The sequence below is a fragment of the Liolophura sinensis genome, chromosome 7 (assembly GCF_032854445.1).
Source record: "Liolophura sinensis isolate JHLJ2023 chromosome 7, CUHK_Ljap_v2, whole genome shotgun sequence".
Classification (NCBI taxonomy): Eukaryota; Metazoa; Mollusca; class Polyplacophora; order Chitonida; family Chitonidae; genus Liolophura; species Liolophura sinensis.
Window position 1 is genome coordinate 29,398,237 of NC_088301.1, and position 27,094 is coordinate 29,425,330.

At 40.1% G+C, this 27,094-nt stretch overlaps 1 protein-coding gene across 1 annotated transcript in view; it reads left to right on the plus strand.

Annotated features, from left to right (window-relative positions):
- The window catches only part of LOC135470820 (galanin receptor type 1-like), a 43,542-nt gene extending 16,629 nt beyond the window's left edge, over window positions 1–26,913 (plus strand). The window contains exons 3-7 of the mRNA XM_064749863.1: window positions 14,955–15,076; window positions 23,032–23,155; window positions 24,773–24,975; window positions 25,582–25,702; window positions 26,476–26,913. Of these exons, the coding sequence (XP_064605933.1) occupies window positions 14,955–15,076; window positions 23,032–23,155; window positions 24,773–24,975; window positions 25,582–25,702; window positions 26,476–26,913 (1,008 nt within the window). The remainder of the gene's footprint in view (window positions 1–14,954; window positions 15,077–23,031; window positions 23,156–24,772; window positions 24,976–25,581; window positions 25,703–26,475) is intronic.
- Window positions 26,914–27,094: the final 181 nt, after the last annotated feature.

Consider the following 27,094-nt stretch of genomic DNA (forward strand, 5'->3'; position numbering starts at 1 on the left):
ACACTGCGTAGAGCAGATTATTTGTGCTGTAAATGATCAGTTATCACATGGAGATGTTAATCTGAGACATCAGCAGGGGCATTTTGAAATATATATATATAACCAAAATAAACTCAAAGAAACAGATAAATCATTTTGGATTAAAGATCCATCATTTATCGTGGACCTCGCTGTTGCAGGGATCAAATCAGCCCTTGCTGGCTCTTGGCTGATTAAGTCGTTGGTATAAATCCAGCCCTTGTTGGCTCTTGGCTGGTTAGGTCGTCGGTATAAATCCAGCCCTTGCTGGCTCTTGGCTGGTTAGGTCGTCGGTATAAATCCAGCCCTTGCTGGTTCTTGGCTAGTTAGGTCGTCGGTATAAATCCAGCCCTTGCTGGCTCTTAGCTGGTTAGGTCGTCGGTATAAATCCAGCCCTTGCTGGCTCTTGGCTGGCTAGGTCGTCGGTATAAACCCAGCCCTTGCTGGTTCGGATGCGAAGCTAAGGCAAATCCAGGTATATCTGACGAGGTATATGTGACATGTATATGTGACGAGGTGTATGTGACGAGGGATTTGTGACGAGGTGTATGTGACGAAGTGTTTGTGACTTGGTGTAGGTGACGTGGTGGATATGACAAGACGTATGTGATGGGGTACATGTGACCAAGTGTATTTGACCAAGTGTATGTGACGAGGTGTTTGTAACGAGGCGTATATGACGAGGTATATGTGACAAGGTGTATGTGCTGAGGTTTTTGTGACGAGGTGTATATGACAAGGCGAATATGACGAGGTACATGTGACCAAGTGTGTGTGATTGGGTATTTGTGACGAGGCGTGTGTTACAAGGTATATGTGACGAGGTGTATGTGCTGAGGTGTATGTACTGAGGTGTTTGTGACGAGGTGTATATGACAAGGCGAATGTGACGAGGTACATGTGACCAAGTGTATGTGACCAGGTGTATGTGTTCAGGTATTTGTGACGAGGTGTTTGTGACGAGGTGTATGTGCTGAGGTGTATGTGGTCAGGTATATGTGACTAGGTGTATGTGACAAGGCGTATGTGACAAGGTACATGTGACCAAGTGTATGTGACCAGGTGTATGTGGTCAGGTGTTTGTGACGAGGCGTAAGTGACGAAGTATATGTGGCGAGGTGTATATGCTGAGGTGTTTGTGCTGAGGTGTTTGTGACGAGGTGTATATGACAAGGCGTATGTGACGAGGTACATGTTACCAAGTGTATGTGACGAGGTGTATGTGCTTAGGTGTATGTGGTCAGGTGTCTGTGACGAGCTGTATGTACTGAGGTGTATGTGGTCAGGTATTTGTGACGAGGTGTTTGTGACAAGGTGTATGTGCTGAGGTGTATGTGACAAGGTGTATGTTACGAGGTGAATGTGCTGAGGTGTATGTGGTCAGGTGCATGTGACGAGGTGTATGTGACAAGATGCATGTGAAGAGGTGTTTGTGACGAGGTGTATGTGCGACTAGGCGTATGTGACGAGGTGTATGTGCTGAGGTATATGTAGTCAGGTGCATGTGACGAGGTGTATGTGTTGAGGTGTATGTAGTCAGGTTTATGTGACGAGGCGTATGTGACGAGGTGTTTGTGCTGAGGTGTGTGTGGTCAGGTGTATGTGACGATGTGTTTGTGACAAGGTGTATGTGACGAGGTATATGTGACAAGGTGCATGTGACGAAGTGTATGTGCTGATGTATATGCGGTCAGGTGCATGTGATGAGGTGCATGTGAAGAGGTGTATGTGCTGAGGTGTATGTGGTCATGTGTATGTGACGGGGTGTATCTGACGAGGTGAATACGCAGCCGTATTTGTGACCAGGTGTATATGACCAGGTTATGTGACCAGGTATTTGTGACCAAGTGTATGTGACCAGGTGTATATGACGACGTGTTTGTGACCAGCTGTATGTGACCAGGTATTTGTGACCAGGTGTAACTTTTCATCTATTGACTTCCTTCATATTAGTGCAATAAGTGAGCACACAATAAATCTCCAGCCAAGAATTAAGCAAATGAATATCTATCTATCATTGGTTTCTCCCGTGCTCTGTCCGGTTTCCACCCACCATCACAAATCAAATCAATCAATAAATAAATCTATCTATCATTACAAACAAGATTCTGAGGTATGCGAAGAATTTTTAATTCGTAAACTGTTTATGAGCTTGATTTTGGTTTCTATGGATAATGTTGTTCGCTGTAATCTAATGCTTAATGAAATGTATGTTGGCTTTATTTTGATTTTTGTCCCATGAACAGAAATCTTAAAGGATGAAATTGAAATTTGGTCTGTATACTAAGGACATAATGGCTTTTGAGTGTGGAAATTTTTAGAAGCTGACGTAAGAGGGTTTCGAAGATATTGAGTGTCAAAGTACATACCCGTGTTCACTGCTGGCCTGTTGGGAATTTATGGCCCTTATCCGTGGCATCTGAGAATTTGAGATGTGCTAACGTGCGTATGTGTTAAATGCTTAATGCCTTTCGGTGTTATTATAACGAAGACGGTCGTAGTTTTCTGTATGGTTCTTCTGAGGTTATGTAGGTTCTGTTTCAGCTTATGTTCTCCCGTTTCGCTTCGACGTGATGCTGACGAAATGCTTAAAGCACACGTTCAGCGGAATCCGTTTCCAGTAAAACCTTGAATCCCGACCTTCGATATGGTTGTTTTACCATTAATACGTACGGCGTTGAGATTAATACACCATCTCGGCGTCCCATTACATCTGCGATCGAAACTGTATATCCCCATAACAGTAGGGGCGATTAAGACAAATGACCAAGTGCTACAGGAACTCCATTAAGCTTACTTCAGTAGCAGTTGCTTCAAGTCAAGTAGAGATAAATCAAAATCTGATTTCGATAAAACAAGTAAAGCCAGAGACAAGATTTCCCGTTGGCTTTATCTTGACAGAGAAGTCTTGGAAAATCTACGAGTTTTTAATCTGTAGTACACCATTATCCGATTCTCTGCCATCAGTCATAACTATGGAGGTGAATCCCACTGATTTATCAACGTTAAGGTCGTCTGATTGGAACATTGAAAGCAGCTAATACATGAAGAAATCATTCCAACAAAAGCAGAGGTAGCTCACAGCAGACAACAGTTCACTGTTTGCTGGCGAGTGGCCCTCAGACAAATGCAAACGCACTAGTCTTCACGGCGACAACCAGCATCCGTGCGCAGTCAGCTAAAGGGGTTAACTAATAGGGCCTCAGCTTATTGATATACTACAATGATTACCACAGCTAAATTAATTACTTTTCTAGTCGATTGGGCAAATAGTGGCTGACGTCTGACCCTGCCAATTGCGGGCGGTCTTAGGCAATACTTTTGGCGAAGCTGTCAATTCTACTTAGACAATCTTAACTGAACCTTTTTAAAGAAACTGTAGTAGAACTTTAGTGTTTCCGCCAGGGAGACAAACATCAAAACATGGCTGTAAACTGACAATGTACCGTGGAATTTTGCCTATATTTTTTCTTGCATCACGCTTCCGCAATCATTGGTTGACTAATGAGGCTAGAGTGGCTACCTGACTGAGGAAATCCTGTTCTGTATAACATTCGATACAGGAGCCAGACATCGACGTCAATACAGGCTAATAAGCTTTACTGAGAGGAACTGGCGCATTGATATTGCTACAAAAGCCACACCAGATATTCCCTGAAACGTTAGACATTTTACTGTTTGTAAAACGTCTACTTTTATTTCATCGCCGACTACGATTCGACGGAAAAGGAGATATTTTGTGCTGTTACTTTCAGTTCTATTCAATATTCTGAGTATGGCTCCATTAGAAAGCTACATGAGCACTCTCACTACTTTATGAATAAAATGAATGAATGTGACTTGCCTAAATATAATTTATAGAGTAAACTCATTTAGCCTTGAGCATGAGAATGGTTTGTCGACGTGGCAAAATTCGAAGTTGTGACAGTCACGTACTGCCCTTGGACACCCGGGAATAGCTGTATCTTCTCTTATGACTAACGGGATACAGAATCAGATCTGACTGGCTGGTGTGACAGGTAGTGCAACCTGAAGGGTGAAAAAAAAAAAAAACAAAGCTCAATTTTAGGCATGGCAGATGTATTTAAGCGTGGTTAAGGGTGTAAGATTTAACCCAGAAAGTCGTGTCTTCACTGTCAGCCAATCATCATCGATTCTGTATCCCTTTAAGACAAAGTTCGATCCCAGAATCTCGGCTACTCATAAATCTAGGATTGATCCCACGATAACTCATCAGGAATCGCAGTGATCGTTTAAAGGCTGCACCATACCAATTCTCATAAACTGTGGACACATATACTCGGACCCTAGTTCACGAAGTCATTTACCATAAAGCTTTGTAAGACATGTTGTTCTTCCAAGATTTCAAAAATTGATATTAGAAAACTGAAAATAGTAATGCTATGGCAAGTTACAGTAATTGGTTTTATCAGGGTGTGGAAGATGTTCACAACGTTTTGTTCTTACTCAGCATTTACACACGGGAGGATCTGGATGTTGAATTTCCTTATAGCTGGATACTGTGGAGGAAGGCTTGGCCGTCACCGTTTGGGTCTCTAGTGCATATATCTTGTGATAATACGCCTATCCTACAAATTGCCTGCCTTTGCCTTGAAGTAATAATGTAAACCTTTTCTTGACATCGTTATCTTCTGGAACTTGACATTGAATGGCTTACTGTTAATGAAATCATGACCTGAATTATACTTAGCCTACTTCTCTTGTCGAAAGAGTGAGGTGTAACTCTCTAGCTTGTTCGGTAAGTATACAATTCTAACTTCTCATTGAGTTCGGTGGCTGTAGATCTGAGCCACGGACAATTGCCATATCCTTATAACAACTAAAGGACTCTGGACCAGACGGATTCAGACCAGGGCCCGGCGAAAATCGTGAGTGAGCATTAGCCTTCAGGTTACACAAATCCATTTGGCGTAGGCGTGAAATGCATCCATAGTTTGGAGCCAAGAGGAAGTTGCTTACGACTATGTCCGTTGTCGGCTAGGAATTCAACGGAGTTAATAATCCATTTGACCTTTTAGGAGTTACGACTAGCCGAGCCAACGCACAGCACGTCAAATCTTTGAAATGAGGTCAAACAAGTTCCTTCGACAACGAGCTCTATCTTCTAGAGTATATTGTATTTTCTGCTTTTAAGCGTTGAAGCGTATTGTGAAATTGTGGCATGGCCTTTCAAATGATATCTTTTCACCTGAAGGCTAATGAAGCATGAACTTCATGTTGAGTTCCAACGTTTTGAAATCTGCTTGTTAAACTAATTGGTCTCTCAAGATATGTAGTCTACTCAAGCAAACATCGCTTGCTTCTCGGGCAACTTGTGCGGTTTAAACCATGTAACCAATTTGCTTGTATACGGCTGTTTCACATTATTAAATGGACGAAAAGTTTATATCTACTGTGTAGATAAGGAGACAAATTTGGTTTCGTGCGTTTTCTCTTGATGTGTTGACAGATTGATACAGCCCTTCATATGGAAGAATGTAGTCTAAAATATAATAGTGAGTGTTCTCCCTTCACTCACACGTCATCTAAATATACATATAAAAATAGTGCCCATGCATGGTTGTAGCTCCAACGCCTCTTTTTCTATTCAAGAGTTTCGATGGTATATTTCAGCAGTGTTTCGGTTATTTCGGTTCCTGACGCGTTTGTCTGTGAGAGGGGATAAAAGGGGCAACGTTACATGTTATTACTGATAAAACTGGTGTGTCTAAGTTAATCCATCAAAAGCTTTCACTCCAAGGTTCTTAAATTTTACAATGAGTATAATTCTCTTGTAAGTAAATATGGATTGAACGTGCAGAATCTCTGGCGTTCTGCTTGATGATTGTGTCTAATTCCGCTTATCCCGGGGCTGGGGCTGTGTATTTATCGTGTTGAATTAGATCGCCACGTTGGATATTAAACAGTTGAAATCAAAGCGCTACTGTTTACGATTTGAATATTGATTTCATTCAGTCGCCTAGAGCATACCTTGCGTCTTTCCAACACCAATGAAAACTGTTCACTGCTTCTCTTTGCATGATTCCGTCCTATTTTCATACTTCATATACTTATTTTAGTTCTTTGGTGGTTTGTGTTATACGTCGTTTTGGGAGTTGGCCTTGCGATTATTAACCTGGAAGATCCCTATTAGTTGACGGCTGGTATACGGGTACGATTTCAGGATTAATATAAAGTTCACGAAATATGTAGATCCCAGAGGTAAACTCGGACTTGTGGAAGCAAACCCTCTATAAGTGTAAACGCCTTTGTGTTAACACATTACATTATAATGCTCAGCTTGACGAAAGTCCTGTGGACCATATAAATGGGGTTGAACAATGAATAATGAGCAACGTCAGTTCGATATAATGAATTGGCAGTGTGACTTGTGAAATACTATATCTGTTTACGTGACCAATGATGCGACTTCGTTGGTGCACAGCTGCTGGCATCAAACAACTAGGTAGTTCGGGCCGACATTCAAGGAAGGTCAAGTGGCAACTTCATTTCATTCTAACTAACGAATCTAATCCCTTGTTACTCGTGAACTTTAGGAAATGCTGTATTCATGACATATGTGACATAATTAACTGCAGGCTATAACAAGGCTGATTAATAGCTTCTTTCCACTTGCTTTCCACCTTTGTATCTGGTTATAAACGTTCCCACGTGCTCTCCTCTGATTTTATTTCTCTTGTTTTATATTTGTTGAAAAATTAATTTGTTAAATTTAACAGAAAGTCTGATGTTTGAGTTATTGCTGCAGATGATTTTGTGAAATATAATACACATATTCTACTAATTCAACATAATCATTCTATTAGACTAACAGGATATTATATTGAATATGACAGAATATTATTACAATATCAGAATACCTTCTAGCATCACTCAGACAAGACACTTTCTGTTAAATTTAACACATTAATCTTTTGAGTGTATTACTTTGCGTGGTTACCGTAGAACTCCAGGAAAGGTTGCCAATTTATATTTATAACTTTCGATTCATTGGATTTTTTTAGTCTTGTTAGACAGATATATCTTATGTTTTATAATTTCAATCGATCGACAAGTAATAATATTCGATGATATAATATGTTCATAAATTCTAATCATCCTAAACTTTCCTCTGTCAAATAATTCAAAATGTTTGTGTTTCTTTTGAATGCCTAAAGCGATCGCTCAAATGTACAAATGTAGGTCAGAGTGTCTACGCACACATGTACATGGAATTCGGTTAATTCAATGTGTTAATCTTTCCGTAGTACAACACAATTAAGTTGATCGAATGGAACCTGTTTATGTTGGAAGTGTTGTTTGTGTGTGTATGGTATCATGTAGTATAAACAGTTTTGTTTTGACTTAGGCCTATGGCATTTGTTCGTGTCAGCTGACCATTGCCATATAAATTCATTCCGAGTTGTCCGCTACCAGACCGTGACAATTGTAAGAGAATAGCTCAGGCAACTATTCCGCGGAGATTGTCTTGTGACACCGCGTCTACAAGGGAATTCACGTGGATGACATATTTTGTTCTGGCGTGATATAATGTGTTTTTCCTAGACACAGGACAAAACTTCATTTTTGTTACTATCCGAAGAAGTTGTTTATTCACGAGATGGGCTTGTCCTTTCGGCAATGTTTGAGATGAGACAGTTCCAAGCAGTACAATTGTGCGGTGCGACATAACTGGAGAATCAGTGATTGAGTCCATTGACCTTAATGCCTCATCAGTCATGTTCATACTTACTTAAACAGAAAGTATCTACATTACACAGGCTTCTTGGAATACAGAATTGATGACTAGTCTGTTAGGAATACTGGACGCCACGTCTACGAAAACGGGCGAGAGCTGCGCCAAAACCTATAAAACTAACCAGGTCGATTGACCAGAGTTTTGCCTTCTATTGCTCACGCGTTGAATTTACTTGTAGAAACGTGTTGTCCAGTAGGACAACGCCTTCCAGGGAATATCTCGTTAACAGGGCAACTGCGTTCCATGTCGTAATAAATCGCCTGACGGCCAGTTCGCTTCCCAAGTTTGGACATCAATCTTTCCCCGTCACAGCAATATTTTATCAATAGAAACATTATCTAGTCTGTTTTCGCCGGATAACAGCCCTGAGCTGACGACAACGTTTTGTGAAGACTGTCGACAGCAGTACCAGTTCACCTAGCCACGCGATCTTCAGCAATTCTAATCCTGTCAATTAATTTTACTCATCAGATTTTACGATTCCACGCTCAGGAGAAAAAAAGACATTTCTGTGGCTTCAAAAAGTATCTCAAGCTGCATGTATTGTTTTTGCAGACGGAGATGCGGATGGCTGAGTAGTTCTGTGCAAAAAATGTAATATCCCTGAGCTTTGTTGGCTGTATTATAGTCAGAGTCAGAAATGTTGACGGGACAAACCTTGCTTTGGAGAGATGTATTTAAAGAAATACACCAAAATTTTCAGTAAGGCAGTGCTAAATTTGGCCTAATAATATTCATGGGGTTTCTTATTAGAGAGCTGTAGATTTCAAATATGAGAAAATCTGAAGAGTTTCAGTTTGTAAGTCTGCAATAACGCTGTTGAAATACATTCAACACAAAAATTATCACGAAAAGTATTCTACCTGATAAAGGCTATCCTGAACTGCAGCAGAGCACAAAACAAATACCTTATGTTTTGACTGCGACTTCCAACATTCCCAGGACAGTCTAAATTTTTGTACATGTATATGACATTTGTACACATACAAGAATCACCACTGAATATGGGTGTGAAGTTTGAATGTAACAGCGGGCTAAAATTGGGGATTGAAAAGACATTCGTCTGTATAAGTCTAAATAAACAGAAAAAATCCATGTTCAGTAGTTTTACGCTACTTTGATCTACTTTTTTCTGCCAGTATTATTGACAAAGCCTACATCGAATTAAAAGTTTTATTCCAATTGCAGTGTTCAGTACGGCTTGGAATCTCTTTGTTTTCCTCACATTCACTGTTTTTTAAATCCCATCTCGATAGTGTTTCTTTGCAGCAGTGCCGTGTCAGTACAATGGCTCGGGTGGGGCGGTTTACTTGCCTTCGGTTGTCTCAGTGAAGCAGCACTAGATAAAAGAGCGATGGAAATCCGTACTGCAACAAGGAGTCACATTACATGCACTCTAAGGATTCCTTCGTCGTCATATGACTGAAAAATTAAGTACGACGTTAAGCCCAAGCACTTACTCACTCACTCTTCGTTCTTTGGAGGTTTGTATTAAACGTCGTTTTGGGAATTGGCCTCGCGATTTTTGCCCTTTGACCGGTCCTTACGAAGCAGTCGCATCATGCGTAACGCCCGTGTCAAAATATAGATCCGTCACCATGGCAAATGCGCTTAATATCCCTGGAACGTCCATATGGGTTGTCGGCTGGTATACGAATGTCTGTTTCGACGCATAGATTCGCACATCACAGAAGTCAGATAGTATTTCTTTCGCAAGATTATAACCTGTAAATCCACCAATGTGACACAGCTGAAAACCGTTTCAAGTAACAAACAGTAGCCTAGAGACCGGATGCATGAACGAATCCATCCATCGACTTTTTGCTACATTAAAAGTAACTAACAGTGCGAAAACCATGGAAGCACTAACTTTTTGCCTCTAATTTCTAAATGTATTTTTGGTTTGACAGAATCGCCTCGATACTTTTGGAACTCTGAGGAATCAGCTTACTTTGCCGTTGATATAGATTAATAACAGAAGCCACTGGGTATTCCTTCAAATGGCCATTACCCCGGTGGCATGGAGTTACCTTTGCGAACTCCGTTTGGGATAACGGAGTGAAGACATGGGAAAATTGACATCCATTACTCGAACCGTCTCGAGACTACAATGTCTTTTGGGCTATATGCCGAGTTTTACTTGCCATGGCGGCTTAAGGATACTAGGGGCTGTTCACACAGAGACCTTTCATTGACCACCCCAGAAGAGTTCCATTCGCCCGGCTTGCTGGCGTCCAGTGGCTTTTAAGGAGACAGAAGGGACCCGGAGAAAGGGATAATCAAAGCTAGGTCTCGCTATATGGCTTCATCATGGTCCTAATTGGATAAAAGACAGAATGCATTAATCTTTTGATACAGGGCTGCCTTTAGACCACTTCTGTCACAGTCTGCATAGGACTCCGCCAACAACAAACGACATTTGAGCGGCAGGTTTTTTGTAGCTTTTCAATATTTATTCCACCATATTACAAGCTTGATGTATTTTGCCCATGCATGGGTTGAATTTCAGGAAGGGAGAGGGGTAGGGAGCGTAGATGAGATTAGGCTGGTTAATTTTCGAACCCATACTCTGTATTCAAACCAATTCAGACAAACACTTTATGAGTTTTTTTTTTAGTGTAACAAAATGTTATATGCATGTTGAGGAAAGGACACATGGGGACAGCGACGCTGTATAGGCGGGAGCGAAGGGGATAAGAAAGATGATTTTAGATATTGATTCTGAAAATTTTCTTCATTATTGCGTTAAACAACAATCATATAAATAAATATGTGGCGAAAAGTGTAAAACCGTTCAGAACATGGATTTCCAAGAATAGAGTTTTATTTATTTAATTATTTGATTGTTATTTATCACCAAACTCACATTTTTCTCATACTTTGACGGTCATTTTTCATGACTTCAGGAAAGCTGAGTGTCCGTCATAATATCAGCAAGCTTTGGCAAGTTACTGACAGACTTTTAATTACTATTTCCGGCGCCAGTCCAGGTACAAATGATGTGTCATCCTGGTCTGCCAGAAAATAGTGTTGTGTCTTTGCATGAGGTGCGTCAGCCCTTTAGGATTGTAGGTGAAATCGGATAATTTGGATCTCCAAATCTGTAATTCTTGTCCTCGATTACAGTGAAGACTGAAAGGCTTACATCTTGCTTCCATCAACTGCTATCCTCTCATCTCCTACTTATTTCTTTACACCTGCGTTTCATTTAAGATTTTTCTTAACCTGTAGTGATCGACTGCATCAATATTTTACTGTCACTGTATCACTGTTTCATGTACTCAAGTAAGATGAATGAAAATCGGGCAAATCAGCTGCTCTAGCAAAAACCACTGTACGTCATCTAAATAATGAACCGCATTGCCGACATCCAGGCTCTACTAAATGAAGGGCAGCTGTTTTCGGTTGGGGAATGCGGATTTTCGAGGTCTAGTTTACTCCTGCACAAAACTTTTTTTGTGGCTTTGGAAAGTGTGTGATCAAGGAAACAACATTCGCTGATCAACGACCGGGATACAACAAGAGTGGAAACATCCTCCCAGTAAATTAAAATATTCGAATGTCTCTAATTTAATGTGTCATAGAGTTTAAACATAGTAGATACATCTGAATTAAGGTGCTGCTTAGTGTGGTGATCTACCATTGACCATAGTATTACTGGAGACGCTGGATAAATCTTTCTGAAGTAGCTTTGGGGAGTTCATTTCTGCTTGAAAATAGAATTAACTATCTTCATGTACTGTAAGCCTACGCATCTTTTCTCCATACACTTTATTTCTCTGAAGATAAGTGGAAACTGTAGCTGGTATACCACCGATATAAATCGCGAGAGGGCATCCTTTCTAGCTGCGATAAGCAGGGCCCAATTTCACGAAGCTCTCTTAATGTTACGAGCTCGCAACTACCATGACGACGTAATGCCTACAGCCTTGGTTGCCGTGGTAGTTTAGCAAACGTAACTTTAAGAGTGCTTCGTGGAAGGGGCCTTGGCTCTGTAAATCTGTCCGTGTGTCGGTCGGTCGGTCGATCCGTAGGTCAAATTGTTGACATCCTAACTGATAACACAGATCCTTCACTCGCACATGTTTCTGTCTTCTTTTATACCCAGAAGTTGGTAAAGTTACTTTCAATTATAGCTGAATACTATTTGATTGCAAACAAAAATGATTTCATTTGATGTGTCCACACTGAATGAATTACATAAATAGATTTAGGAGTGTTTATTACTGAAATACAGTATCTTAATACAAAGTACAGACTTTTCCGTCTTTATACCAGCCGATCGATTTAGAGCATCTTTGGACCCTCCGCTTTGGATGCAGAGCCTATTTGGTTATTTATTGATCGACTGTTGTTGACAGAAGCTAACTTTGCTATCGCTGTGTCCAGCTGGTTGATCAGATTAGGGTGACTCCGCCGCCCGAAGAGACGCTTCACTGCCTTTAAAAGTACCCTGCTGCCTTCGAAAGTATAAATAAAGGACTGGAAAACTAAGAAAATAACTGGTACTAACACAACGACTGTCATAAAAACTGGACATCTTTGAAGTTTACAAATAACTATACACAACCCTTTTTCGTTTTATAAATAGAAATCGTGATGGACGTTTTCTTCATGGGAAACAGATGTTTTTCGTAATTGAATAGATACAAAAAGCAATTTCATTGTTACCTGTCACTAGATACCAGGAGATATGTAAACTTCATGAGTTAGTAATTTCATGAAGACATATCCTGATTGGGGAGCCTTTGTGAGTTAGAATTAAGAATTGCGTGTTTTGTACATAGTCAAGCCCATATGTAAACTTCATCAGTTAGTAATTTCATGAAGACATATCCTGATCGGGGAGCCTTTGTGAGTTAGAATTAGGAATTGCGTGTTTTATACATGGTCAAGCTCATAGCCTATAGGACCGAAACAATGAGACCAGTGAGTATATGGAGGAACAGATGTAAACAACGTAACTGTAAGCGCATTGTGTGGGAGGATATAATTTATTTATTTATTTATCTGATTGGTGTTTTACGCCGTACTCAAGAATATTTCACTTATACGACGGCGGCCAGCCCGGGGGAAACCCACGACCATCCGCAGGCTGCTGGCAGGCTTTTCCACGTACGGTCGGAGAAGAAGCCAGCATGAGCTGGACTTGAACTCACAGCGACCGCATTGGTGAGAGACTCCTGGGTCATTGCGTTGCGCTAGCGCGCTAACCAACTGAGCCACGGAGGCCCCGGGATGATATAATAAATAAAGCCCTGAGATTTCACTGTCGATGACAAAAGATTCTTCGCTTGAATTTTTCCGCTTCGTATTGATACTGGGGCTATATGTAGTTCTCCACTTCCAAAATGCCGTCCTCATCACCTGCTCTCCGCTTCTGTTACGAATCAAAGAAATGATGACGAGAACTATAATCTCTGGCAGGTTTTAAGTATAACACTGTTTGTAATAATAGAACCTGACTAACACACGAGCTACTGTGGCAGAGTTATCCGTTGGGTTGTGCGTTTGACACCTGTCAGATACAAAGATATCATGTGGGCAGATTTGATATCGTATAGTAAGAGTGAAGGTCTACCAGCAACCTGCGGATTGTCGTGGGTTTCCTCCCACCATAATAGTGGTAGTCTTCGTATATTATTCTGAAACACCAATCAAATAAGTGAATGCATCCTGATACCTCAGGTGTAAACACATTACAGTGTTTTTCAGGCTACAAACAGCCATTTGCCGTATATAACGTATATAAAACAATAGCAAGCAGTGAAAATGAGATAATAGGGAGGTTTCAGTCGACAGATACGGCATAAGAACGGATTAGTTTAATTTTGAACGAGGGTAACATATAGAGCTCACACGAGATTTGACCCACATGCCAATCTGTGCATACGACAGATGCCGTGTTTAACTGAATAAATCAATGACCGTCGATTAACACTGAAAGATTGGGCAAGGCTAAACTTGAAATTACCTAGTAATTTTAATTTCTAAGCTTTGATTTCTAAACTTTTGAACTTGAATTTTGACAGATCACTCGCTAGAACGACATTCGTGCTCTTTATTTAATAAATATTTTTCTTTGTCAAAATAAATATTGTTTTACAGCACATTTATTAAATTTAGGTATGATGTGAAATGATTTCTAAAATCTGTCTGTTTCTTTTTGTCTCTTTCCCCTCCAAACACCGCGAGCGTCAAGTAGTCTAAGCACCAGAAGGCATGTAAAAAAAAAACGTCGATATTTCATTAAAATGGAATTGTAACATAGCCTCTACTCGCTCAATCATAACGTCTTGTTTTAGTTTTCCGCTCATATAACTGTCATTGGGGAAGACTTTATGAGAAGCAGGTCACAAAGGATTGATAATTGATGACAGTGTGAAAGTGAAGGGTAATATGTGTAGAGCGAAGATTTACATTAATTTTGGTTGTCACATTAAGTGTATCCTTTCTCAGTCATGGATCTAATCTAACGCTGTAACTTTTTGTCACCTGTTAAATAACAAAGATATTTTAGCGAAGGGTTTAGATCATCACCACGACAAAACATTACTGTTTATAGACTTTTATAAGTCTACATTATTCAGTGAATGAAAATCATGGCCTTTGCGAAGGCACCGGTTTAAACAGCCTTTGGTGAAGAGAAACTTGAATTATTCTCCACAGTCAGTTTTTCATGGCGGTCAGTTTTATGGGTAAAGGAAACACTATTGCGGACGGCCACAGGAGCGTCGTCGACCATTTATTGTTACCAAAGCCTCAAAAACAGTGAAAGGGGAGATGGGGTGGGGGGCTGGGTGGTGGGGTGTTGGGCTGGGTGGTGGGCTGGGTGGTGGGCTGGGTGGGGGGATGGGTGGTGGGGTGGTGGGCTGGGTGGTGGGGTGGGTGGCGGGCTGGGTGGTGGGCTGGGGAAGGGAGATCCACGAATTCCTTGTCCAAGGCCGGGATTGAAAGGTAATTGTTCTGATTTGCGATTAGTGTGATTCCTTTGACTCAAAGGCCGGTGAAAAATACGCTTATAAATGTTGCCTTGGTTTGATTACATGGTTCCCAGGCTCTAGAAAGCAGTAACTGAACATGCCAACAACGCCTGGGCAATTCCATTTCTCTCTTCCATGAGCTGCGTAACTTGATAAAAGCTATATAACATGATATCTCTCTTTTATTCCCACAGTGCATCGCTTTCTTCACGTTTACCTGGGAACTGGGTTTGTTCATGTGTAAGTTTGTCCACTACATGCAGAATGTCTCCATGATCTGCTCTGTGGTGACCCTTACCGTCATGAGTGTGGAGAGGTAAGACTACCACCCTTAGTGTTCTCAACTTAAAATGATATATACATGTGCATGTTTGGAAAAAAAACTTTAAACGTTAACTTTGTGGTTCTCTAAAATGTATTTCTTACTTATGAATGGTTTTTCAACATTGTTTTTCTAGCGTTATTTTTTTAAAATTGTAATATCTTTGCAATATATAACATCATTGATATTGAATTACATATAACAGGGTAGTTGGTATATAATGGTTGTTATATGGGTTTAAGCATTCGGCCCTCAGTTAGGGAGACGCAAACCTCGTGCTCGACGTGGTAACCTATATTCATTTTATAAACAAACGCCATTTTCAACGTGTAAAATATCTTTACATCATACCCACTAATAATTTTTGACTGAAGGCCTGTGGATACAGGCCCTGTTACAGACTGGGCTTGTAGCAGAGCCAGTCAATACGCGGTATATGATGCGACAAGTACAAATGCCGATGTGTCGATTTACTTGATGTAAACAAAGAAGTACAATTATGTTTCTTGGATTGTGCCAGAATCAAGATGTTAAAACCTATATTTTATTCTGCGTTGTGTGTCTGTTTGTGGTAGTGTTTGACCATTAAAACAGAATTTAACTGATGTATTTCTCTAAATACCAGGAACACTTTAGATCTGAATTCACCACGCTCTTATCAGAATATGACTGTATTTAAGCGTGAGCAGAACAAAGGAAATGGGAAGGAAATTAAAACAGAAATTTCAACTTCAGTGAACTGAATGTAATATCTTCAGAAAGCTGGTCTGGTAAAAATATGCCGGCACTGAAAAAATCTGTTCGTCAATCGAAATGTCAAGACAACAACAATGACAGCCCACTGATCAGCCACTCCCTTTCAAATGTTGGAAGGCTATACTCCTGTAGTTTTTGTATCCCTACCAATCAGCCTTACCAACAAGCAAGTGGTTTTCCCTTGTATTTGTCAGTGTATGGTTGGTGATTTAGTCCGAGATGTCACTGCCACTGTCGAGGTAACATTCTTCTTACAACAGCCTATGTGTAGCAGCCTTTAAATGGTTGTAAATTTCATGTGATATATAGCGGGGAATGAAGTTATATTTACCAGCAGGTAAAGCGGGAAGGCAGATGTGATATACTCTCTTTGATTACAAGCGCACAATTCACTGACTACCTGACTCTTGCATGCCCTCGCCATGATACAGATATAATACTGTGGATTACGTAAAGCCATACAAATTCCTTCATTTAAATTACCTGACCGGAGATGTATCGATTTTTAACTCTTTCAAATTTATATTTGATAATATTTATTAATTTCAATCAATGGGCAAGGCAGCCACACTTTTCACACTCAGGGAATTCGCAGTAAATTGGAACGACCTACCGTGCCTTCATATGAGCAACGAGACGCACAGGAAAAAGTATATAATGTTAAACACTGTTTCTCTCCCAAGAGAAACTCAGCATGACATTAGCACGTTAACAAAGAGATCCCTTTGTATCCATCTACATAAAGACTGCAGCACTGGACCATCAGAAATTCTTCCCATTTTAACGTGAAAAAAGGCATTGAAATAAATGTTTTTTGAAAGAAAAAATACATTTCGGTTAACCATTGCAAGATAAATGGATCAGGGTTCAATTGTCGTGTTGGTAATTTCTTTACGGTTGGATTACAGAGTTTCCCTCGTTACCAAGACGAGTGAGTATGTGGTTGCAGTGCACCAAATGTGGTTGGCATCTTTGGCGCACAAATGATGCTGTTTTTGTCGTTCAGCAAAAATGGAAATTGAGACTTTTGAGAACCATTACGAGAAAGTGCTGCGCTTTTTATATGTAAGGCTATAGTATCCATTCCGAAAATCATGCATTTCTAGAGTAGCTAACATTGACCTGCAACATTCCATCGGGGATCGCTGTAAATTATCCCCGAGTCTGCACCATGTCACTTCAACCTTGGGTCGTTTTAAATTGTAACCAATAGAACTGTTTGTATATCCTTGTTAGCAGAATTTTAAAGAACGCCGTTGGTGTTACACCAGTACATGCACCAGTACAATCTTGCAAACTAATTTCTTGGGGCTTCGTGTGCCATTTATTTTGTATGATCAATGATAGCCTAAAAGACGATTTGCAGTTTCGTTATGACAAAGTAAGTTTCCTGATTTATCATTACTGACTTTAAATCTACTACACTAACACCAAGGCCTCAAGATCCAACTATCCATCCAGCTCGTCCTAATAGAATACATAGTAACATCGTCTACGTGTAAAACCTTGAATTAATAAGTTATTAATTATATCCAAGTACATCTAACAAAGGCGATTAGAAATAGTGACAAAAGATGTATGATTTACTTGTACATTCTCAAAAAAGGCGAGAAAAGCAGCAAGGAAACGTGATTGATAAGGACAGAGAGAGTAGGCTGCTTTCTACTGACATTATGATCGACGTCGCATGGTTTAACAATCCATTTGTAACAGATAATGCTGTAATTACGTTATTCTGTAGTAACTGTTTCTGAAAAGGGAACTGTATAAACGATGCTAGTTATTCGGGCCACGAACGGGATGTTCCTCAGTTTCTGACAAGATAGGTTTCTAAATTTCCTTAACTTATTCACTGTCTATGTACACAGACAGTCAGCTCGTGGTTAAACGTCAAAGCTACCACTTTTTCAAGGGGATAGTGGAGACATTAGAAAGCTATGAGAAGAGACCGATCAATCTAGCTTCAACTTCAGCACGCCTAAAATCCCACTGACTTCATTGTCGCATTTGAATTTGCATACTATATGGAAACAGCGACAGAAATCCACGAAGCAAAATGCAAGCGGCCTTGTTTGTGTTGGTTTGTTGGTTTGCTGGTTTGAAGCCTCGCACAATGATTACTCGCAGCACACGCTAGTTTTTGCTGGGAAACTGTTATATACGTGGTTTCAGATAAAGTCTTTTGTACTTGTTCATGTGTATATAGTTCTTGAATTTTCAATGTATGATTTCATTGTATCCCGTCATATATAACATTTCATCATCTTTCTTCAAGATTGATAGTAGATGTGGCTTTCCTCAGATGTCTATATAGAAATAAAAGCTTTTGAGAACAGTGACGGCCGTTACTGCATGGTATATTGAGCGAATAGATGGGTCAGAATGCGCTTAATATTCACATGCATGTTTATGTAATCTGATGACAGGACAACATTTTGAGTAATTCTAAACAGGGGATGTCTAATAACTACATTTAACATCACTGGTGTTTTATTTTTTTGTTTTTTGTTGTTGTTGTTTTTTAACTGTGCGCAGTCTTGGTGGTAGGGGGTGTTTATTTTGGCAGTTTTCATCATTTATACATGAACAGTTAGAATAAGACCTTAACTGAGGTACACTGATGAGAGGTTATATTTCACCGGTTACGCCTAATCATTTACCAACTATCACACTGTCGTCGCTTCTCCAGTTTTACTTTCCAAGCTGATGTCTCGTATTATACATTCAGTGTGAAAATCTTATAGTGATTAAATCTTATATTTCCAGTTCAGTGCTTCGTGGCCTAAAATTGTAAGGCATTGTTATCTTAGGTCTAGAACACAGAATTGAACGTGTATTGTGAGCTTGGATGGATATGAAGTGGCTTGAAACGAAATCTTCTCCATCTAAAAGCTGTTCTCCGCTTTTCATGTCAAGTGCTTTCGCCGTCACCTTTAAAGACCATTTCAAACAGAAAATGTGAAAATTTTCTCAGACTTATGAGGTTTTGGCCTGTTATGTCCGATGGATACGCTACAGACTAAAATAATAAAAACAGCGTCTTACAGTGCACAAAAGAGTGCAATGTCCTCCGCACCTATAGGATCTGAACTTTTATGGCTTGTTTTACGTATACGTTAATATTTTTTGGCCGAAAGTGTTTATTTTGTCCATTTCGTTTTGAATCCTTGACTAAAAGCTTTCACAATTTGAAAACTACACGTTGAAAAGAATGTATACATACACATTTAAGTCTTATTTCCGTCATAATGTCGTACTTTATATACTGTCATAGCTCCAGATAAAATATACGATTTTTCCGCCCGCATCTAAATATGAAGGTTTGATTTATACTTGGAGGACAGCAGGCAAGCATTCATTGAGTAAGAACAAGTGCCTTAAGATAACATAGGAAATAATTTGTTCTCAGTTCAGTGCTTCGTGGCATTTTGCTAATGGTATCCTTCACTAACGTAAATGGACGATGTAAAATCACTTTTGATTGTACACTACATGAATAAAACTGTAAACTGAGAGCACAAAAATGCACACAAGGTTACCAGCAAATATCACTGTATAATTACAGTGAGGAGTATTATGCTCTGTATTCTACATTATAACAGTGAGGAGTATTATGTTCTGTATTCTACATAATTACAGTGAGGAGTATTATGTTCTGTATTCTACATAATTACAGTGAGGAGTATTATGTTCTGTATTCTACATAATTACAGTGAGGAGTATTATGTTCTGTATTCTACATAATTACAGTGAGGAGTATTATGTTCTGTATTCTACATATGATCTACATTGTCATTTTACAACACCTTGGCCTTTGTATATAACAAACAATTGAAAGTGTATGTAATATTTGTGTAGAGTTATGTAGAGTTACCATTTTTGTGAGATACAGTCGCCATCGGGCTTTGCACACCCAATAATAGGAAAATACTTTTTTTTGTCGCTTATGAAAAGAATGGTTCACTGCAGGGCTACTCCATTACAGGGGATATTCTATTACTTCAATAGATGGCTTTTACACGTGTCCAAGAATTGAACTTTAGGTCAGGAACATTTAAACACAAAAAGGAAAGGTTGCACTCAAACACTTTTTTGATAGGAGTCAAATTCGTTTGGTATTTTGTATGAAGTTCAATATTAACAGGATATGTTTAAATAGCTTGAAAAGCTAGGATAATGTGATTTGAAAAACTTGGTTTCGATGGCGCGTAACCTGGAACCTGCATGATTTGTTTAAATGCCAAATTTCATAAAGACCTTGTTTACATGCAAACCAGCTCGATAAATAAGTTAAAATATTTAGGACGTGTGTAGGGAAGACTGTTATGTATTTCTAATGTGATCTTGTGCGATTACAATGAGGGTGAATTCAAACACCACGTACAGTTATATATCCCCGAAACCATGAAGTGATGGATATTAGGGCTTTGCGCCATCATGCAACCTTTGATTTCAGCACAATAAATTAGCAATTAAACTTTTCTTTCCTCTTGGATTTTAGCCTCACAGTGTGGAATTTTTTATTTCTTGCTGTGAGTGATTGCTGAGCAATTCGGTCACCGGTTAAATACGTTGGTCAGCTGCCTCTTCCTTGTACGCTGTAGATTTGTGGTTCATTTCGGAGTGGTCGTGACTAATACCGTAACATCGGTAACCTTGGTACTACCTCGCTTGGCACTCAACGTCAATGGAATAGGCCAAGTACTGGTCACATAACCTGACTGGGTAGAGTGTCCTGTGTGGTGTCTTCAGCATGGAGCGCCAGTGAGTCAGCATTCTAAACATGTCGACATAGGGTCTGTTAGGCTACAGGGAACACCGTCTTGATATGACCAAAATGTGTATATTTTTGAAAACGATGTTAAAACCCATCCAAAGTACCAAAAGAAAGCAAATTGGCCCTAGCCTCGGCTTTTTTTTTTAGGACGATAGCGTTCATGAGTCAAATACAAAGTCTTTATGCACCGTGTTGATAAGGTCGACTTGTGTTGATCAGGCCTGATTGAGGTTGATTACATCTCGAAACAACGATAACGACTAGAAAGAAGACATGTATATCTTCCTATAACCTCCAACACATTTGTAACACATTGGAAAATCTCTTAAAAACTATCATTTCTTTATCCTGTGAATCCTGGTTGAGAACACATGTGGTTCACTAGCTATCTTTAACAATAACATATTAAGTGTAGAGGAAGTATAAGGCAGAAAGTTGCATTTGTTACATATTTATTCATTTGACTGGTGCATAAATGCGTATTATGCAAGAATTCTTCACAAAGTTACATTTGTGATGCAGTGATTTTTATAACGCTGCAGTGTCTAATGCAGAAAAAAAATATTTCAGTGTCACTGGAGCCGGCTACAATTTTTCGATTATATGACGTGTACATCTCTTCAGTCCATATTTGGAGCTTTATAAGTCGTATGCTTGCCATATAACAGGAAAAGACGAGTAAAACAGAACCGGAAAAAAGAAGTAGCCTTACGAGTGTATCAGTAGCTGTCACTTACAGCTATAGTCACTTTCGCTACTAGAGGTCCACAGTTTCTTGCACAGGGGCTGATTCCCCGCCTTACCACACCACGTCCTTCATGACTGGACACCGACAGCGACATCGATATTTCCACCATCACAATACTTCGCCTCACTTCTTTACAGCGAGCTAAAACCCTCATTTTCTTTGGTGGAAACTTGAACAAAGACCATATGAAATAAATTTTTATCATGGGTGATGTTATAATTTATGATGTATTTTTCCCATTATTTATTTATACACCTTTCCTCACTATCATATATCCTGAGGATTTTTCAACTCACAAGCCGATATGTCATGTACAATGTTCTCAAACTGCATCCGCAACACTCTTCTTCTTGATCTCCACCATTAGCATTAATCACCACTTGCTTCAACCTCTGGCCAGTTCGTTATAACCGTCTCTGTCACAACATTCATCAATTTGACCGTCCAATTTGACCCTCTTTGCAGACAGATACTCTGCCTGAAAACTCCTGTGGACTCAGTATAGGAGCCAGGGTAAACTGTCGTTGGACTCCGTCCGATTGAAGCCATTCCTTAATTACCAGCGGATGTGGTTGAGTTATTTTCCCATTAACACATCGAGAACTATTTTCCCAAATCTGTAATAGCATGCGAATCAGTCGGAAACCAGTGCGATGTCCTAGCAACAGATAAAGCAATTTAAAAATCGGGGGTCCAAGGTTGTGTCCAATGCAACCCGCAGTGCATTGATTTGCCTTTCGTCCATTTGTCACCAGAGCTGATCAATCTACCCTATGAGTGCCCCAAGCTGACACCTGCAGCTTCATCCCAATGCCAAACATCAGCCGGGAGTTTTGCCTTTACTTGTTTTGCTCGGCAGTGACGCGTCGAATGTAAATGTCGAGATCTTCCGGGAGTCGTTAACATTCACGCTTCATTGGAGAGCGTGGCGTTGTGTTCTACCAGACTTAGTCTGGATTAAGCTGTATAACCGGTGCCGAAACTGAAGCTTTTTAGGTTACAAACTGTCGGAGGCTTGGTTGAATCCGGCACTTGATTTTCTGCAAGATTGTTTGCATGCTGACGCCATCGCATGGCGCAGAGTGTTGTGCTGGACTGGCACAACACTCAGTAACACTACCTAACAAACAGTGCAGGCGTAAAAAGTAATTTACAGTTTTGCAAAAACCTGGTGTTTTTCACACAGCAGTTAAATTTCATTTATTCATATGGGCTGTACATGTAGGGTAATTTCTTACAGGTGGCACTGCGCAATAAGAAACTCATCTGGTGCTAGATTTATTGAACCTTTTACCACATTTTCGAGAAGATTAAGAAACAAAGGATTCTGTGCGTGTAAATTTACAAACTGCGGTCTAATCAAGTCTAAAATAACGGATTGTTTTCGTAAACTCTTAACGAATTTGGATTATTCAGCTGTGTTCTGTGTTACCGGCTAGGCTTCAAGGAGAGAGGCGCACTAGATAGAACCATGCACTTTGGATGTACTTAAGCTGAATCCAGCTTTTGTCCATGTTCTCCATATTTATCATCAGAAATTTGATAATTACATGCATTTTTTGTAAGCTTGTACTTTTACCCGTAAGACCTGCCAAGGATTGGCAAACAGTTTTGTTTTTGTTTCCAAGAGATACAACAAAAAAGTTTCTACATTTTTTTCACCCTCAGGTTCATAGCCATACTGTTCCCCCTCCAGGCCAAATCCTTGTGCACTCCGAAACACGCAATTATCCTGTGTATTCTAATCTGGGGCATGTCCTTCATCCTGGCAATCCCCATTCTCTTTGGTCAGGTAAGTCCGTACAAGTGTATAGAAACACGCAATTATCCTGTGTATTCTAATCTGGGGCATGTCCTTCATCCTGGCAATCCCCATTCTCTTTGGTCAGGTAAGTCCGTACAAGTGTATAGAAACACGCTGTTATCCTGTGTATTCTAATCTGGGGCATGTCCTTCATCCTGGCAATCCCCATTCTCTTTGGTCAGGTAAGTCCGTACAAGTGTATAGAAACACGCAATTATCCTGTGTATTCTAATCTGGGGCATGTCCTTCATCCTGGCAATCCCCATTCTCTTTGGTCAGGTAAGTCCTTTTAAGTGTAAAGAAACACGCTGTTTCCCCTGTGCAACCTGGTCTAGTGCATGATCATGTCCTTTATCCTGGCAGTCATCATTCTCCTCAGTCAGGTAAGCCCTTGTTAATGCATAGAAACTTGCAGTTCTCCCATGCATCCTAATTTGATGCATGTGCTTCATCCTCACAGTCTCCATTCTTTTTGATCACTTAAGCCCTTACAAATATATAGAAACATGCGTTCCCCGTGTATCCTGATAGGGCGCATGTCCTTTGATCAGCTAAGTCCCTGTGAACGTATAGAAACACCCTGTTCTCCTGTGTATCCAGATTTCTTGCATGTCCTTGATGCTGGCAATCCCATTTCTCATTGGCCAGGTAAGTCCTTGTGAACGTATAGAAACACCTTGTTCTCATGTTTATCCAGATTTCTTGCATGTCCTTGATGCTGGTATTCCCTATTCTCACTGGCCAGGTAAGTCCTTGTGAACGTATAGAAACACCCTGTTCTCATGTTTATCCAGATTTCTTGCATGTCCTTGATGCTGGAAATCCCCTTTCTCATTGGCCAGGTAAGTCCTTGTAAACGTATAGAAACACCCTGTTCTCATGTTTATCCAGATTTCTTGCATGTCCTTGATGCTGGAAATCCCCTTTCTCATTGGCCTTGTGGGTATACAGAAACACGAATTTCTCTCGTATATCTTAATCTGATGTGTGTCCTTCATACTGGCAATCTCCAACCTCTTTACCTTAATTATTTTGTTTTCATGTGTTTACATGTACATGGTTGATTTCCTCGTGCTCTTTGCTGTGTGTCAAATGTCTTCGTACACACCGATACATAAAGTGCTTCTAACGTGCTTCTATCTGCACTGAGTCAAGTCAACGTTTCCTGTTTTTCTGCTTTAAAAAAATTGTGCATCAGCACTTCCCCTCCGGGTGACGATTTCGCATCTAGTTGCAAGAGGTCCTTAGCGACACTTTTTGCTTTCCAAAAAAACAAAAAAAAAACGTTTGACGACAACCGGCGTTTTCAGTGGTTGTGGAAACATAAAAAATGTGAAGTTTTTGTCCAATTAGTTTTTTGTTGCAAGAAATCAACCCAAAATAACAGATAACTTTCATTTCTGTTAGTATGTTTTTTTCTCGCATAGTGATGAATTTAATAGCTTGGCGTTTGTTCGTGAATGTTTGTACTAGATGATGTGAACACTTTGTCTTTGTGTCTGGTTCTTCCCACCATAATGCCGTCCGCCGTCGAACAATTAGGTGAAATATTCTTGAGTACAGCGTAAACCAGCAGTCAAAAAATACACTTGTCTTTGTTGACAGACTGAGGTTGAAGTTGGAGTGCTTCGTAAGGCTTTTTGGTGTATGAAGCGCTGGGAGAAGCCGTTGTATGATAAGCTGTATGAAATGTACATGCTGGTCTTACTCTTCATCATACCTGTCTTCATCATGGTCATCGCTTACGCTGGCATCTGCCGTGAGCTGTGGGTCGTGACGTCACATCGGGCACAGCTGCGGGCGTCAAGGTAATACATACAATTTAAACTCGTGTTATCAGTTCATATCTTGTGCTGGGATTACACTATCAGTAAAACTTGTCCAGAAGCCATTCCTGTGAAATTAGCGATGGAATTTTGCCTTACAATGCTCAAGCGCCAGAAATTTTCTGCAAACGTTAAATCTAATCGATTTTTTCCTGTTACCGTACAATAGCCCAAATAATTATCTTTTACAAAATGTCAGTCTCGTCTGTGGTACTAAAGTTACAAAGTGAGTTCCATTTTTGTATCATTTGTTGAATCATTTTAAGACTAAATAGCACAGGTAAGAGTTTAATATTTACTAAAATCCAGTATTTGAGTTACTTTGAAGTAATACAGAAAACTGATTTGATTAGCAAATATGTTTGTTTTTTTTTTGGGGGGGGGGGGGGGAGGGAGAAAAACTTTCTGGTACTGTCCCCATGACTTGCTAATGGACAAGACAGTACCTGTGTCCATCAGCTTAGTACATGAAAAATGTGAACTCCAGGATCAAGAACAAGAAAAAACAGCATCCCCAACAAGAACAAAAAAGCCAGTAATGTGCCGTTCTGCAGAGTGTAATGTTACTATTATACTGCTTTGTTTCAGCGATGTCCAAACTATGTATTACCATCCTGCCGGGCATACGGTGGCTCCTGTAGCCAGATCCTACTTCGCTAAACAAAAAGTCAAGAAAGTCTCAAAGGAAGATGACAACACTAGGAGACAGGTAAAGAAATTAAAAAGAATGGAACAAAAACTGAAAATAATATTGACTTTAAATATAAAAGACTACAACCTAGAGGGGAAAAGTAGAGCAGCGAGGACAGTGTGACAGTTGGCAAATAGTCTCACGTAACCGGGGAAATCCTTGTCATTTTATCTCAGTTATTGTTTTATTCTAACTGTTCATATAAATACTGACCTCCTATCACCATAGTTGAAGCAAAACATCATTGATACCTGGTGTTATAAGCCTGGACCGTTTGAGTTTGCTGAAAAGGACGAAGCCAGGACATGTCGCCGCAGACAGAGTTCGCGGCCCAAAAGACTATGTGAATGCGCATACTCCAGGCATATAGTGACAAAAATATCACAGTGTAGATTATGAAGGCTTGCCCGTAATCTTTCATCGCTGATAGAGACGGATGGACGAAAGAATTCTTCATAAGGCCTTCTAGTTTTGCAAAACTAGACGACTCTTTCAATCAGAAGCTCCCTGGAACGTTTAGCACTCAGGTGTATGTGTGAGAGAACAAGAGCTTCGGGCAAGGACATATGTGGGCCTATAAAGAACGTAAAGGAATAAATGAATGGAAAATATTAAACATTTTAACACGGCCAAATTGATTCGAAGAACTGACAATATAAATTCATTTGTTCGGGTGTTTTTTATGTAATGGTCACCGCGCTATTGTGTCAGATAAATACAATTCTGAACACCATTTTAATGGAGTTAAGTGGAGGTGATTGTAAGTGTGATATTAACTTTTTTTCGTGTAGGTCATCCAGATGTTGGTGGTTGTTGTCGTACTGTTTGCAGTGTGTTGGGGACCAATACTGATTAACAACGTTTTGGCTGCCTGGGGAGTCATACACAAACTTCACTACGCCTACCTCAAGCCCATGAGACAGGCGTTTTTCCTTATGTCCTACCTTAACAGTTGTGTCAACCCAATCGTCTATGGATTTATGTCTAAAAATTTTCGAGAAAGGTTTCGTCACGCGATTTGTCGCGCGTGCGGACGCCGGATGTGGCTGTCCCGATGGTTTCGTAAGCGGAAACATGAGCGAGGAAATCGACCCTCTAGACTGACTGGAACCATCAGCATGTCGAGAACAATGTCCATGAGAACGGACCTGGAGACAGACCAGACAGACTACCTGTCAGATACCATACGGCCCATAGCCCCTTTCGAAAACAGCTCCGATACGACTTAAGATGAATGAAGGCACACAACGCAGCCCTCCGGTTAAATTTTGCTACAGACGGAAAATTGTCCGAGTCTGCTTTGGTTTAAAGAGGAAAAACACAGTAATTTGTTATTTATGGCTTATGTCAACAGGTACTTCAAGACGCCATACAATACCATATATCAGCGTTTAAGTTTTGAACGACAAT